Consider the following 17814-nt stretch of genomic DNA (forward strand, 5'->3'; position numbering starts at 1 on the left):
GAGTGGGTCAAAAGCTTCAAGTTCTTTGGTGTCCACATCACTAAGGAATTAACATGGTCCACACACACCAACACAGTTGTGAAGATGACTCAACAATGCCTGTTCCCCCTCAGCAGGCTGAAAATATTTGGCGTGGGCCCTCAGGTCCTCAAAAAGTTCTACAGCTGCACCATTGAGAGCATCTTGACTGGCTGCATTATTGCTTGGTGTGGCAACTGCTTGGCATCCGACCGCAAGGCTCCCTGACATCCAGGACCTCTGTACCAGGCAGTGTAAGAGGAAGGCCCTAAAAATTGTCAGACTCCAGCCATCCATGTCACAAATTGTTTTCTCTGCTACCGCACAGCAAGCGGTACCAATGCATCCAGTCTGGAACCAATAGGACCCTGAACAGATAAGGTGAATGCACCAATTTGTAAGTCGCTATGGATAAGAGCGTCTGCTAAATTACTTAAATGTAAATGTAAATGTAATAAGACTACTAAATAGTTAACCAAATAGCTACCAAGGATATCTACATTGACCCTCGTTTCACTAACTATTCTGGCTCATCACCAGTGGTGTAAAGTACTTAAGTAAAAATATTTGAAAGTACTACTTAAATCATTTTTGGGGGGTATTACTTTACTATTTATATTTTGGACAACATTTACTTTTACTTCACTACATTCCCAAAGAAAATTATATACTTTTTACTCCATACACTTTCCCTGACAACCAATAGTACAGTACTAGTTACATTTTGAATGCTTAGCAGGACAGGAAAATGGTCCAATTCACGCACTTATCAAGAGAACATCCCTGGTCATCTCTACTGCCTCTGATCTGATGGACTCACTAAACCAAATGCTTCCTTTGTAAATTATGTCTGTGTGTTGTAGTGTGCCCTAGCTATCTATAAATAAAATAAATTAAATGTCTGGTTTTCTTAATATAACGAATTTGAAATGATTTATACTTTTACTTTTGATACTTAAGGATATTTAAAACTGAATACTTTTAGACTTTTACTAAAGTGGTATTTTACTGTGTGAATTTAACTTTTACTTGAGTTATTTTCTATTAAGGCATCTTTACTTTTACTCAGGTATGACAATTTAGTATTTTTTTCCACCACTGCGCTGTTGCTACTGTTTATTATCTATCCTATTGACGAGTCACTTCACCCCTACCTATAGGTACGTATCTCAATAACCTTGTAGCCCTGCGCATTGACTCGGTACTGGTACCCAGCCTTATATAATAACCAAGTTATCGTTAGTCATTGTGTATTTATTCTTTGTGTTATTATTTTTCTATATTTTTCATCCTGCATTCTTGGGTAATTATTTGACTGTTGTTTAAAAAGCATGTGACAAATAACATTTGAGAAGAGAAGAGAGACAGAGAGGAATTAGACGAAGGCGAGAGGCGTTTCATATGAAATCGACACTTCAACAGTAGTCTGCATTGTCGAATTATTTTTAACATGACTTTTATCATCCCATTAATTGCAGTGGCATTGATAACGACATACAGCCTACAGACACTAACCAGTCGCGATTCATTCGGTTACTATTCCCTCTCCAAAGTGTAAATATTTTCGAGTAGCTGTTCCGCTGTCTACCGATGGAGGACCGTGCTGAATTGAGCATACATACAGAAGGCGACACTGACTCAGATTTCAAGGAATCTGCTGGATAATGGGGGATGAATGGATGACTGAAGGAAACAGACTAACATAGGGTAAACATAGCTTACTTTTCTAGAGAACTACCTCACAATTATGTAGCATTTTGAGGGTGATTGAGATAATGTAAAATATATGCTAAACCTGAAATATAACTACAAAAATCACAGAATCAATCTAAGTTTATAAGGCCATAGCATTGCTTATGTTTCTGTGAATGAGGGTATTAAAAACGATGTATTAACGTATGCATTTGATCATAAATACCTAACTTGGATTGCATCCCAAAGGCTATAATCCCATTCAGTAAAACAAGCTCCACATAATGTCCAGTGATGGCAACAACAATGTTATCAAATAGTTAGATATATGCATGAATTAAAGTCAATGCGCCGTGAAAGAGACTGCACATGTAACGCTCTAGTTAAAACACATCATTCATGCATTAATGGCCGGGGAGCAACGTGAAGATGCAAACAAACTGTCTGGCGGGCACAGAGTTTCAATTTACCCTTAATGTACCGTGGTTTGGTTAATGCATTGTTTATCCGTGATGGCATTTGGAATAAAGATCTATCCTACTACAGTGTCTTTATTGAGGGTTTCCACACGAAACCCAGACAAATAAATACCATCATATGAATATTTAGGATTTTCACGAAATGTAATCCATAGAATATTCCGTTGAAGGAAGGATTGTTAACATACTGTATATTTGACATTTGTATCTAAATGCATAATTGAGAAATGGTTTATTTAAATACTTGTTCTATGGCATGTGTATACAGTTGTGTTACATGTTTATTCTACTTCTTAAAGACTCCATTGTGTTTAATCTGTATGTGCTTCTCTGGCTACAAAGCAAACATTTGTGTCATATGGAGCTTTGCCGCTTGTTCTGTAATGTAAATACTATTTAGATTTCAATAACTTTAACATAAATGTAGCCTAATAATTGGGCAGTGCGTTTCTCTCTCTCTCTTTCCCTCGCGCTCTCTCTATCTCTCTCTCTCTCTCTCTTCTCCCTGCTCTCTCTATCTCGATCTCTCTCTCTCTCTCTCTCTTTCCCTCGCGCTCTCTCTATCTCGATCTCTCTCACGCACACACGCACACACACACTGTCGAATGATTTATGTAACATTACTGTGCATCTCATTACTGTGAGCATCTGAGAAAATCATGCCAAGATTTGTGGTACAGCGGGTTGATGCATGAGCCCCATCTATCTAGGACACATCACCTAGCTACTTCATTACTAACACACACACACACGCGCACACACAAACCAACGCACGTAGAAAAGCTCTTTCTCTCACACACCCACAGACACACCACACACATGCACGCACGCACACACAGCAAGGATGCTAAACCTGCCACATCATGTCCCTTTACTAGCGGGCTGTAAAAACTTGCGTTCCAGAGTAGAGGGAGCTCGAGATGAGCTGACGTCACTTCAGCTCGAGCTGCCACAGGGCGCTCATTCGAGGTCATGTTCTCTAATAAAAGCCGGTCCCGTAAAATGATTAATTACAGAGTGGCACAGAATCAGAAAAAAAGGCCCCGATGGAAGAAAGCCTTGTATTCATTAAGATGATACCATATCCAGTGACTGTGCTGTGACTCGCTTCTATTCTATTCTGGGGATGTGGACACCCTTGATAAATCTCCCTCTCTTCATAAGGCTTGTCTCGGTCTGCTAATGACTTGTCCGGAATGAACACTAAATTGATTGTTATAACAAAGCTACGCTAGGCAACGTGCTCCGCTCATGTCTGTTCCCACTGGGCACAGACGTCACATCAACGTCTATTCCACGTTGGTTCAACGTAATAACATTGAAAACGACTTGGAAACAACGTTGATTCAACCAGAGTGCCCAGTGGGATAAATGGAATGTCATCCGTTTTGCTAATTAAAACTTAAACAGCACTGCGGTTCAGCAGTGATGGCATGCGCTCAGGAAGCCTGCTGATGGGCTTCTCCACACTCATTGGTAGATTTAGGACCCCAGGGGAAGGCTGACAAACAGGGCTGCTGGGGCAGAGACAGTTTGCTGTCTTGGAGAGATGAAAACGTAACTGTCTTAAAAGTCAGAGCCGTGGGAAAGATACAGTCATCTGGTGGCGATGAACCGTAACGCACGGCGACGGGAAAGAAACTGCGCGACCAGAGAAACTCGACCTACACTCAACATTTCCCTTCCTTGGGAGAACAGATACGTATCTCTATCGCTCTTTCTCGCCCCCTCCCTCCACCCTCTCTCATAGACTTTCTAAGATACAGCGTCTGAATTCAGATGCGGTGCACTTCAAAGGCGAGCATCAGCATCACTACAGAGACTCTGGCTCGGATAAAATCGGAAGAGCGCGTTTTTCGTCCTCGGTTATTTTCGATTCATCTAGTTGATTAGACCCCCCCCCCCACACACACACTCCCCATATCACCCCAATACACCAGTCGTCGGAATTATAGCTGCCTCCTTTACAGCTCTCCCCTTGGCTTCCCCTTTCTTCAAACCGAACAGAATTGATGTGTATTTGCCGCATGAGGACGTCCAAGCATTGGAACTCAGTTGCTGGGGTTGCAGCCATTCAGCCTGCCGCTTGCTCCGCGCCGGAGACATGAATCTACCATAACGGAATTCGCGTTCCTTGTCAAAATCGGATAAATCAAAACTGTTTGTTTGCCGCCTCGTGGGGGTTATATTTCGTTTCTGCTGGTCAATAACTGTCGTTAAGTGAATAGCTGTTATCGCCATCGCTTCAATTCCAAACTGGAGGAGTCGTGATCAACGGGAATGAAATTGAGAAAATCGTCCGCGGGTTGGAGGACGGGGCTGAGTTTAGGTCGGGAACTACGAGTCTAGATATTTCTAACTTTGTGCGCAAGACTTTCTCTTTCTATATGGACCGATCAACATCACTGGATATCGAGGCTCTGAAGGTAGGTAGACTACGTGCACGCGGCAATGAGTGTGAGTGTGAGTGTGTGTGTGTGTGTGTGTGGGGGGCGCTTGTTACACAAGCCAGTGCGGTTGTGTGGTGGAGTGTCAACATTTGTGCGTGGGGTGCATCTCAATATCTGAGTTGTTGCAGCCATGGTGTTCTCTCTCAGCTGTGTGATACATTGTCCACATTGGGGATTTAGAATGCATTGAGGTTGAAACGTCTCGAACGTGTTGGTAGCTGCTATGTTTTGCGGGGAATATGTGTAATGAGCTCTCTCTGTCTCTCTGTCTGTCTCACTCTCTCTATGCCTCTGTCTCTATCTGTGTCTGTCTCGCTCTGTATCCCCCTCTCACCACCTGCGTCCCCTCATGTTCAGTGTTCAATAATAGGATATCATCTGGGGAGAGTTCCCTCTTGCTCATCGTCTTCATTTATAGGCGCTAGGTGTTGTAACACATGGGGAATGAAAACAAATCCAATCAGATTGCGTGCTATCAACATGTCCATGTTATGAAGGACAAGTGTGCTGTTAGAGTTGAAGTGGTGCGTATGAGAACATATGGACCGAATGATGCCCAGTTTGCGCCCCGATTTGTAAACATACGTCTCAAGTACAAATCTCTAAGGCATATACTCTCTATTGCCAGTAATTGGGCAAAATATCAGAATTGGGATGCCTGTGTAAACGCAACTTTAGCGACCCAGCACGCACTGTGATCACACTGACATGTAATCTAGCCCCTGCGTGCTCACAGAATTCCAATCCGCCGTTCTGAGGCCATTTGATAGGGTATCGATCCGCGGCTGAAAAAATACCCGGGACTATTTTGACGCCCCATTTAAATCAGGGAGCTGGAGCGATTGGTTTCATTGATCGAACCGATGATTGCATAGATCAGACAATCGACGGGAATTAATACATTTTGGCTGGTTGTTGAAGTTTTGATGATGCTCAAATATTCCACATTAGTTAGTACAGGTGTGCGTAATTGTCCCTGACCAGTCCCATATGTTAGGCTAATGGTTACAATCCTTCTGACGACTTTTCCCGTTCATGAATGTTAATTGGAAGTTGACATGGATTGGTTTGTTTGAGCTTTTAAGCCTCGAATTAGTAATGGTTGAATTTACAGGATAATATTGTGCATATTCCAGCACCACACGTGCCAAATGTTCCCATTTTATAAAATGTATTTAAATAAACAAATGTATTTATAAAGCTCTTCTTACATCAGCTGATATCTCAAAGTGCTATACAGAAACCCAGCCTAAAACCCCAAACAGCAAGCAATGCAGGTGTAGAAGCACCATTGGCGAGGAAAGGTCATCATATCCATAGTTAGCTTCTTCTTTTTTTTTAAGTTAAAGATTTGGAAAATAGTTCAAAAGCAAGGCCTTAATGGCCAATCACTAATGTGCACTTTAAACTAGAGTCCCATGGGATAATAAGCAATCAAACATTTGAAAGTCATCCAAGAAGCAAAAAAAGAGGATCTGGCTCATGATGACATGCTGGCCAGGGTTTGTGTGGCAGTACTATCTCGCCACCATCGTCTGTGCCCATAGCTTCCCAAACTCGGTCTTCGTAACCCCAAGTGTTGCACATTTAGGTTTTTGCCCTAGCACTACACAGCTGGTTCAACTAATCATCAAGATTTGATCATTTGAATCAGCTGTGTGGTGTTAGGGCAAAATCCAAAACGTGCCCCACTCGGGGTCCCGAGGACCGGGTTTAGGAAACCCTGCCATAGACTGCCACAGGTGGGTATTATAGCTAAATATCTGCACAATCATAACACTCAGTAGAGGAACCCACATATGTTGGCAAACTGAGCCTTGGTTTGACTAGCTAGTTAACCCCTCCCTCTCTTAATCTGTCCATCCCTCTCTTCTTCCCTGGAAGGATTAGGCTGCCTGCATTCCAAATGGCACCCTGTTCCCTTTATGCCACTATATAGGGCATCGAGACGCACCCTAACCGTGGGTTGTTTTCTGGAGTAGTGGTCCCTAAACTTTAGTGCTAATGACCTGCCTATTGTCCTTTTTTTTGTGTGACCCACCTGTTTTTCTAGCCACGACCCAATGGCCTTGAGCTTGTCTATATGGAGGGGCCAACCACTCGACCATTTGAAAACGCTCAATCTTGTACCCAGTATTCACAACGTGTCTCGAAGTAGGTTCACCGATCTAGGATCAGGTTCACCCTTGTCTATTTAGTATAATCTAAAAGGCAAATCTGATCCTGGAACAGCACTTTACTCTGAGATGCTTTGTAAGTAAGGCCCCTGGGGGCCTGATATTGATTGTAAACTGTATTCTATTATCAGTTAGATTCATTAGGGTAAAGCACACACTAGGCCCTGTGCAGTCAGAACATCAGAACATTAGAACATTAGCATTAGCGTGTGTAATTAACGTGTCATGGGCTATTGTTTGGACGGAAGTGGTATACGCGGTAATTGAACCGAGGGAGGGGCAAAGAGGACTCTGAAAGAAGGCGTGGCTTGAAGAGTAGAGGAGATTATAAACTAAAAGAACACCAAGCGAGCGGTGGCGGCATTTTAGCGGGGAGGGGAGTCATGGCGATATAGTCTAATTACAGTACCAATTCTGCTTAGCTTCTTATCCCCAGGCAAATATGTCAGTTAAACTCAGAGTTGATCAGATTGTTCCCCGTCTCTCCTCCTTCATCTAAACTGCAAAGAAAGTGCAATTCAATTTACTGGAAAGCTTTCAGAGATGGATACCCCAGGAAGCAGAACACTTCAAACAGAGAGTGTCCTACTCCAAAGGAAATGGAAATGCTTGCTAATTAATCACATCCGATTGAAACCAATGGGATATTTGAGCGATATTGACTTTTAGTCACAGCAGCATCATATATTGCCTGATTTTATGATTGGTTATCTGAACCTGACCTTTGTGGGGTCACATGGTCACTGGTCAAGCCTCATGATTGGCAGCTGCTGTGAAAGAGGGGTTAAGATGACGTCTAGGAATTGGTGATGCGGCCAATCCAAACGGTATCCTTCTGCGCATACAGCGGGTTTAAATCAAATGTTTTTCTTACAGCTATACAATAGCTTGAGTAATATTTGCCTGTGTACTACTCTGTGTTTGTCTTTACATTGCCTGGGTCTTGACTCGAGTTCCATCTGACTAAGTCTTGCCGACTGACTCTGGGGGTGTGTCTGTCTCCTCCATCCGTTCTATACTTAATTAACTGCGGCAGCCCGAAAAGGGCACTTCGATTACAACAGTGGCTTCAGCTACACGTACAGCAGCGCCGAGTATCACATGATTAATATATATTTGCAGAGGAGGAAACGGTTGTGTAGAACATCTCTTCAGCGTGTGCTTGGGAACGGCGGGCAATTTGCCCGTGTTGTGTGTGTGCACAGGTGTCGAGGAGTTAAACACCTGGCGACGCCGGGAAAAGGTTAACGCCGCACACGGGGCTTTGTTCCGGATTACCGGATACAATTTCGACATAATGAACTAAGTGATGCAAAAGTTATTGAGGTATAAAATATGGCATTACACTAGTACAGGCCCTGATGCGTTCTACTGCTACGTTTCCCCTTTCTTTAATTCTCCACTCCAAACCTGCTTGCTGGCTGCCTCCTCCTCTCTTATTACAGATGAAATGGAGAGAGGCTTTAATAGTTGTTTAATTTACACCATTAATCACCCTGTTATGCTATTACTGCTCACATTATTACTGCAATCTTCCAAGAAGCGTTTTTATAATTGCTTCCATTGTTCTAGTAGGGGTGGCCATGGAAACGATGAGACTGCCTGCTTACTGTAGAGTTAGTAACTGGGCCCAGGAACAGTAGGAAGACCGAGGCAGTCTAAAGCAACGAGCATTTATCATTTCCCATTCCGACAAATTCCGCAAACAAATCTCTCCTTCAGCCACGTGTTTGCCTGTGTTTCACCCTCTATGTGGACTGACATTGGTTGTCTAGTGCCATGATGCTATCTGTCAAGTTGATGTACAGTTGAAGTCGGAAGTTTACATACACGTTAGTCAAGTACATTTAAACTCAGTTTTACACAATTCCTGACATTTAATCCAAGTAAAAATTAGGATTAGGATCACCACTCTATTTTAAGAATGTGAAATGTCAGAATAGTACTGGAGAGAATGATTTATTTCAGCTTTTATTTCTCTCATCACATTCCCAGTGGGTCAGAAGTTTACATACACTTAATTAGTAATCGGGTAGAATCGTCTTTAAATTGTTGAACTTGGGCAACGTTTCGGGTAGCCTTCCACAATTTTCCCACGATAAATTGGGTGAATTTTGGCCCATTCCTCCTGACAGAGCTGGTGTAACTGAGTCAGGTTTGTAGGCCTCCTTGCTCGCACACGCTTTTTCAGGTCTGCCCACAAATGTTCTATAGGATTGAGGTCAGGGCTTTGTGACGGACACTCCGATACCTTATCTTTGTTGTCCTTAAGCCATTTTGCCACAATTTAGGAAGTATGTTTGGGGTCATTGTCCATTTGGAAGACACATTCGCGACCAAGCTTTAACTTCATGACTGATGTCTTGAGATGTTGCTTCAACATATCCACACAATTTTCCTTACTCATGATGCCATCTATTATTTGAAGTGCACCAGTCCCTCCTGCAGCAAAGCACCCCTACAACATGATGCTGCCACCCCCATGCTTTAACATTGGGATGGTGTTCTTCAGCTTGCAAGCCTCCCCTTTTCCCTCCAAACATAACAATGGTCAATATGGCCAAACAGTTCTATTTTTGTTTCATCAAATCAGAGGAAATTTGTCCAAAAAGTACGATCTTTGTCCCCATGTGCAGTTGCAAACCGTAGTCTGGCTTTTTTTATGGCGGTTTTGGAGCAGTGGCTTCTTCCTTGGTGAGCGGCCTTTCAGATTTTGACGAAATAGGACTCGTTTAACTGTGGATATAGATACTTTTGTACCTGTTTCCTCCAGCATCTTCACAAGGTCCTTTGCTATAGTTCTGGGATTGATTTGCACTTTTCGCACGAAAGTACGTTCCTCTCCAGGAAACAGAATGCGTCTACTTCCTGAGCGGTTGATGTGCTGCGTGGTCCCATGGTGTTTATACTTGCGTACTATTACTTGTACAGATGAACGTGGTATCTTCAGGCATTTGGAAATTGCTCCCAAGGATGAACCAGACTTGTGGAGGTCTACAATCTTTTTCTGAGGTCTTGGCTGATTTCTTTTGATTTTCCCATGATGTCAAGCAAAGAAGCACTGAGTTTGAAGGTAGGCCTCCAAATACATCCACAGGTACACCTCCAATTGACTCAAATTATGTCAATTAGCCTATCAGAAGCTTCTAAAGCCATGAAATAATTTTCTGGAATATTCCAAGCTGTTTCAGTCAACTTACTGTATGTAAACTTCTGATCCACTGGAATTGCGATACATTGAATTATAAGTGAAATAATCTGCCTGTAAACAATTGTTGGACAAATGACTTGTGTCATGCACAAAGTAGGTCCTAACCAACTTGCCAAGAAATTTGTGGAGTGGTTGAAAAACGAGTTTCAATGACTCCAACATAAGTGTATGTAAACTTCCGACTTCAACTGTATAGTAAGGTTGATAAAGCCTTACATGGGCCTGGCGATCTTCTGTATATGACCTAGGGAGTCGAGCGAGCGACATGCATCCTCTTGAGACGGCCATACTTACCAGCTAATAGAGAGTGATGGTTGATCCAAGCAGCAGTCAGTCAAGCTGCAGGGGGCCCCGGGGGCCTTGGTGAGTAAACACTTTGGTTCACACACTACAAACACTGAAGCCAAGCCATGCATAAGGGAGCACATGTTGAACTCTGCTCCCTCCCTCCTCCCCGCGGTTCCGCCGCTCTGACAAGTTAATAACAGTCAGATCTCAGGTCCGGCCGTGGCTGAGGAGCATAGGGGGACTGGCAACTGTGCTCCCGCTCAAGGGCGCTACTGACACCTCATCATGAGTCAAATGGAGCAGGATTGACGGCGAGGGGGCGAGGTGGCCGTGCTGGCGTAAAGTAAGGAGTGCGGCGGCTCGAGAATGACGGACGAGTCAGGGTGATTGAAATAGCAAAGGAGAAGAGGGCCTCTCCTGCCTCACACTCTTCTCTAGGTTTTTGGAGTGAGACGATGCGGGGACAGAGAGGGGATGTGACACGCCTCAGAGCAACTAAGGGATGATGGAGTGACTGACAGTGCAGTCACTTAGTCAGGGTCGGGATCATGGTTGGGGAGGAGACTTGACCAAGACAAAGTAAACCTTGTCTGAGCCAGAACGGTCCATAGGGCAGGAGCTTGTCTCATCTTTCTGTAGCGTGAGGATTTGTATTGGCATTTGTTAGGATCCCCACACTCTTCCTTGGGTCCAAAACGATTACATCACAACAAAACAGCCTACATCATAAATAACACAATACATCATACAATAATTATTACATCATTACTCAATCATTACACATTTAGAATACAAAGTGTACAATACAATACAATAATATTACAATGTTTTTTATTGGACAAGTTTAGGCAGTCCCTCCCTTTTCAGTACGCTTTCTTCCATTTGGTTCCTAATGAATGCGACCCAGGTCCAGACAAAACCAGGTTCAGAGACAGGTCTGGTGGTCTGGATCAGGGATAACATTCAGTAAAAAAATAACAATGAGAATGAAGTCTCTGGGGTATTAGTTTTTTTCCCTTCTGCTTGAATAAATTCAAATTTTCATCGATTCAATCAGCCCAACTATGTTTACTGTCATACCAAATCCAATATCACTGGAGTCCCATTAAAAGACTAATTGTGTTTTTGCATAATCATAGATCATTTCCGGATGTTGGTTTTTGACTGAACGTGACCTTAGATCCAACCTAATCTAGACTCCTAATGTCCCTCTGTACTGAAGCATCAGGAAGGAAATGTCAAAGCACATTGGTCTGGCAAACGTCCAAGTACCCAGTGAGGATGTCTGGTCTCCCCGTTCACCCCGTCCCTCCCTCCCACCAGTCTATTTACACCGACCTGGGTCTATTCTTTTCATGTGGTTGTGATTCAGACGTTCACTTTCAGAGCTGTTCTTGGCTGTGTTTGTGTGGCCATGTTTGATGTGCTTTGTTGTCCTTTGTGTTGTACGGTTCACACCTCCGTGAGTCTGCCGCTCGTCGCCTCGCCAATGTCCTGAGAATATTCCAGAGACTTGAAAAGGGACTTTATTTGTTTGCGCGTTTGCGCTGCTATTCAAATATTCCCGACAGGCTTTGAAAGCTCTTTGTCAACCAATGTCAAGGCGGTGTGACAACAAATTGCATTGTCAGAAATGACAGATATCGCTAAAGAAAAAACAAATAGTTGAAAACCAAGACTTGTTTCCGTTTATTATTTAAATTGTTACACTTTTTCCCCCAGATCTGCTTCTCCATTGTAGACTTATGAAGGTCACGAAGAAAGAATGGATTTTTTTTCTTCAAAGAATTTCAAATCATCTTTCAATCAGTCCCTTTATTGTATAACAATAATGGTTTTGTGTAGTGGTTGGAAGGACATTGACCACAATTGTTGCTACCAACTCCACATATAGTTTAGTCTTTTCTGAGCATGTTACCTGGGCAGGAAAACTCCAGGCCCCAGTTATAGCTAGGGCCAGATCAAGGGGCATGTGTGTGTGTGTGTGTGTGTGTGTTTGTGTGTGAGCACAACTGACCAACCTCTGTTCATAGACAACATATACACATTCTCCTCTCCAGTCCCCCACCACCCACGAGCCATAATAACATAGCCCACTTTAAACCGATCTCAATGTTATCTCTCAAAAAGCCAAGTTTTCCTATTGGACAATAAGAAGGAAGGAAAGAATAGAGACAATTTTTTCTAAAATAACTGTGTAATAGATATTTTATTGGTCCTTGTGAAGGGCAGAGCTGCTCAGCTCGGCTCGACATAGCTGCAGAAATAGTTGTATCTTGTTCCCCATTCAGCCTATTGATTCTCCCCACCAACATGAAAGGCATTGTGCTGGCTCTGGCGGTTGGATGTTTCTGTTCTGCATAGCTCTGTATCTGTATGCCTCTGTATCTAAACCCCAGCAACACGGACATATTCTGGAACACTACATTACATTCCCCCTCAGTAGGACCTGCACAAACCCAGACAGACCCAGATTATTGTGATTAAACTTGGTCCTGGACTAAACGTGAATCCAAATGGAAAATCGACATTGAAAATGCATGACTAATTTTAATGTGAGTCCAGGAACCCGACTTCGCAGGTTCACTGGGTTTTCTTCCCATGGTGTATCCGTTCCATCTAGCGCCAGTGGTACGTTGGAACGGTTCCGTTCAGCGGTATGTCTGTTCCCTTATATTTCTAGTTACTTGATGCAGGACATTAGGTCTTAATGACCTTGTAAGCCCTGGATAACTCTGTTAGATAAACACACCGGTTGCGGAGCTAACATTCCGTTATGATTTATTCACAAAGTGGCATGCAGTCATTCGCAGTGCTGCACTTCCGTTTAGCTCAGTTCGTTCTCTCACTTCTCACCCGTTCTCTACCTGCACCCACTACTAGTCAAGGTGACTTACAGAAAGCTCCTCACGAGGAGCTAAAATGGCCGCCATTTATCCAGGCGCATGCCATTATAGCCAGTGTCTGAGCTGCATTAGGCAGATTCTTCTCAAGGGCATTATAACAGGAGCGGTGACTGTTACACATCCCGCGAGGAAGCGCAACTTATCCTCAACAACGATAGCTACTACCCTCAGCAACTGTTACGCTGCTAGCTAGAGGGACATTTTATCCCCCGGGCAGAGATTCAAGAAATGTTCCAACACCATGGAGGTAGTTCATCCTGGATCAAACTGCAACCCGTTAGAAAGCAATGATGCGTTATTTATTCTAGTAAACATACCAGGGTGCATATCTATTGGCAAAGTGTGACATCGTTCAACATATGACTGTGAGCACTGAGAGGGACATGGGGGGAGAGATGTGATGGAGGGAGATTGAAGATGGAGAGTGAGAGAGAGATTGGCGACGGAGGGAGAGAATGAGAGAGAGAGAGAGAGAGAGAGAGAGAGAGAGGAGGATTTACATGAGCAAGGGAATGAGGGGTTGATGGAGGGAGAGAGAATGAGATGGAAGAGAGAGCGAGAGACTGAGATGGGTTGATGGAGGGAGAGTAAATGAGGGAGAGAATGAGATGGAAGAGAGAGCGAGAGACTGAGATGGGTTGATGGAGGGAGAGTGGATGAGAGAGGGAGGAAGGATAGAGTTACATCAGCCTGGGTATTGTCAGCAGTCACACTTGTCAGCAGAGCTCTGATCTCATCTGGCTGATTACCTCTGTGCCATTGCCTTTGAAGCCTGGAGAGACAGACAGACGGGAAGACAGACGGCTGCTTTCCTACCACACTTTCCTGTCATCCTCCAATCCGTCATGTATTTCCTTTTTTTTTGGCACAGTGTTCACATCACGTCCAGGCCCTCTCCCTTCTGGGTAGCACAGGTCACGGTTCTGATTGGGGATTGTGTGTGAGGAGGGGAGAGGAGGCAGAGGAGAGACAGAGGCCAGTGTGAGGAAGATGCTTGTCTCAGACAGTCAATGTGTCCAGGATCAGGGGCGGTGTCTGAAATGGACCATTGTCAATAGTAGTACATAGGGTGGTATTTCAGACACATCCAGTGTGTCTCAGTAGTCCAACAGGGTTGTAATCCTCATCACGGTGGTCTGGTCCAGTCCACTGATTGTCTCTCTTTGTTAGTCATTACGCCTGATACACAGTCACAGCCCCAATCCACACACCTGATCTGCCCAGCTTAGTGATTACAGGGACACTGCCTCAGACAACCCTAGTGATGCTGCAGTAGAGCACAGGTAATGTGATGGAGAGAGAGGGAGAGAATAGAGAGAGAGAAAGTGGGGAGGGAGAGTGGGAGAGTGGGGAGGGAGGGAGAGTGGGGAGGCAGGGAGAGTGGGGAGGCAGGGAGAGTGGGGAGGGAGGGAGAGGAAGGGAGAGAAAGTGGGGAGGGAGGGAGAGTGGGGAGGGAGAGAGTGGGGCGGCAGAGAGAGTGGGGAGGGAGTGGGGGGAGAGTGGGGAGGGAGGGAGAGAAAGTGGGGAGGGAGAGTTTGGAGGGAGAGTGGGAGAGTGGGGAGGGAGGGAAAGTGGGGAGGGAGAGTGGGGAAGGAGAGAAGGGAGGGGAAGAATACAGTATGTTGTTTGGTGAGAGGCAGGAGAGGTGAGTGAAAGACGGAGAGAAAGATAGAATATGTGGGAAGAAAAAGTGAGTGTGAAAATGAGAGGAGGGAGCAGGCATGTCAGATGGTAAGAGGGACAGGAGGTAAGAAGTGAGGGAAAGGGGGGAGAGGGGGAGAGAGGGAGGGAGAGGGGGAGAGAGGGAGGGAGAGAAGGCATCGGCCCAGCATTGTTGCCTGTGTGTAGAGGCAGGCAGCCCCAAAAAAAGCACAGTGTCACCCTGTTGCTTAGAGACAGATGGTCCCCCCACCAGCATTGGGTGAAACAGGGGCCAGGGTGGGTGAGAGGGGAGGGAGGAAGGGGGAGAGGGGGAGTGGAGAGAGCATTGTGGGATAGGTAGCGGTGTAAGGGGCAGGGGGAGATGTTTATTTATTTAGCATTTTGTACTTTAACTATTTGTACACCGTTACAACACTGTATATAGACATAATATGACATTTGAAATGTCTTTACTCTTTTGGAACTTATGAGAGAGTAATGTTTACTGTTAATTTTTCATTGTTCATTTGACTTTTGTTTATCTATTTCACTTGCTTTGACAATGTAAACATACAGTGCATTTGGAAAGTCTTCAAGCCCCTTGACTTTTTCCACAAAGTATTTTTCTAAATGGATTACATTTCTTTTTTTCTATCATCTATCTACACATAATACCCCATAATGACAATGCAAAAACAGGTATTTATTTATTTTTGCTAATTTCTTTAAAATTAAAAACTGAAATATCACATTTATATGACTGTAATTGTTTTCCTCCTATTCTGAGGAGGAGTAGGAAGGATCGGACCAATATGCAGCGTGGTAAGTGTTCGTCATTTTATTCAACTGAACTGAACACTACAATACAAAGTAAACAAAAAGAACAACCGAAACAGTTCCGTCTGGTAACTAATACTAAGACAGAAAACAACTACCCACAAATCGTAGTGGGAAAACAGGTTGCCTAAGTATGGTTCTCAATCAGAGACAACGATAAACAGCTGCCTCTGATTGGGAACCATACCAGGCCAAACACAGAAATACAAAAACATAGAACAACACATACAGTGAGGAGAACAAGTATTTGATACACTGCCGAGTTTGAAGGTTTTCCTACTTACAAAGCATGTAGAGGTCTGTAATTTTTATCCAGAAAATCACATTGTAAAAATCCAGAAAATCACATTATATGATTTTTAAGTAATTAATTTGCATACAATGTGATTTTCTGGATTTTTGTATTAGATTCCGTCTCTCACAGTTGAAGTGTACCTATGATAAAAATTACAGGCCTCTATATGCTTTGTAAGTAGGAATACCTGCAAAATCGGCAGTGTATCAAATACTTGTTCTCCCCACTGTAGAATGCCCACCCCAACTCACGCCCTAAACAAACTAAACTAGAGACATAAAAAGGGAACTAAGGTCAGGACATGAAAATAACTATTCAGACCCTTTACTCAGTACTTTGTTGAAGCACCTTTGGAAATTATTACAGCCTTAAGTCTTCTTGGGTATATCGCTACAAGCTTGGTACACTTGTATTTGGGGTGTTTCTCCCATTATTCTCTGCAGATCCTCTCAAGCTCTGTCAGGTTGGATGGGGAGCGTCGCTGCACAGCTATTTTCAGGTCTCCAGAGACGTTCGATCGGGTTCAAGTCCGGGCTCTGGCTGGGCCACTCAAGGACATTCAGAGGCTTGTCCCCCAAGCCAATCCTGCGGTGCCTTGGCTGTGTGCTTAGGGACGTTGTCCTGTTGGAAGGAGAACCTTCGCCCCAGCCACCATGCTTCACCATAGGGATGGTGAAGGTTTCCTCCAGACGTGATGCTTGGCATTCAGCCTATTTTAGAATAAGGCTGTAACGTAACAAAATGTGGAAAAAGTGAAGGGGTCTGAATACTTTCCGAATGCACTGTATGTTTCCCATGCCAATAAAGCCCTTTGAATTTAATTGATTCTAATTGATGGAAAGGGAGGGGGGAGAAGAACACCAAGCAAAGAGACACACCCTATAATGGAGATGGAGGAGAAGGAAGGAGCTGGGAGAGGGGAGGGCTTTGGGGGATAGGTAGGGGTGAAGACCCTCTGGAGGAGAGAGAGAGAGAGAATGTCATCATTACCATAGGGGTATATTCTCTGGGGGGGACAGTGGGGGTTATAGAGAGAGAGGGTCACACCTGGGGGATAGGTAGGGGGTGAAGACCCTCTAGAGAGAGAGAGAGAATGTCATCATTACCATAGGGGTATATTCTCTGGGGACAGTGGGTTATAGTGGGTCAGGGGGATAGGTAGGGGTGAAGACCCTCTAGAGAGAGAGAGAATGTCATCATTACCATAGGGGTATATTCTCTGGGGACAGTGGGTTATAGTGGGTCACACCTGGGGGATAGGTAGGGGTGAAGACCCTCTAGAGAGAGAGAGAATGTCATCATTACCATAGGGGTATATTCTCTGGGGACAGTGGGTTATAGTGGGTCACACCTGGGGGATAGGTAGGGGTGAAGACCCTCTAGAGAGAGAGAGAGAATGTCATCATTACCATAGGGGTATATTCTCTGGGGACAGTGGGTTATAGTGGGTCACACCTGGGGGATAGGTAGGGGTGAAGACCCTCTAGAGAGAGAGAGAATGTCATCATTACCATAGGGGTATATTCTCTGGGGACAGTGGGTTATAGTGGGTCACACCTGGGGGATAGGTAGGGGTGAAGACCCTCTAGAGAGAGAGAGAATGTCATCATTACCATAGGGGTATATTCTCTGGGGACAGTGGGTTATAGTGGGTCACACCTGGGGGATAGGTAGGGGTGAAGACCCTCTAGAGAGAGAGAGAATGTCATCATTACCATAGGGGTATATTCTCTGGGGACAGTGGGTTATAGTGGGTCACACCTGGGGGATAGGTAGGGGTGAAGACCCTCTAGAGAGAGAGAGAATGTCATCATTACCAT

General features: G+C 44.3%; 1 protein-coding gene across 1 annotated transcript in view; it reads left to right on the forward strand.

Annotated features, from left to right (window-relative positions):
- The first annotated feature begins 3576 nt into the window (after positions 1–3576).
- LOC127923913 (zeta-sarcoglycan) overlaps positions 3577–17814 on the forward strand; it is a 369996-nt gene continuing 355758 nt past the window's right edge. Inside the window, exon 1 of the mRNA XM_052508121.1 lies at positions 3577–4615. Coding sequence (XP_052364081.1) covers positions 4577–4615 — 39 coding nt within the window. The 5' untranslated portion in view covers positions 3577–4576. The remainder of the gene's footprint in view (positions 4616–17814) is intronic.

The sequence above is a fragment of the Oncorhynchus keta genome, unplaced genomic scaffold, assembly GCF_023373465.1.
Source record: "Oncorhynchus keta strain PuntledgeMale-10-30-2019 unplaced genomic scaffold, Oket_V2 Un_contig_3376_pilon_pilon, whole genome shotgun sequence".
NCBI classification, from domain to species: domain Eukaryota; kingdom Metazoa; phylum Chordata; class Actinopteri; order Salmoniformes; family Salmonidae; genus Oncorhynchus; species Oncorhynchus keta.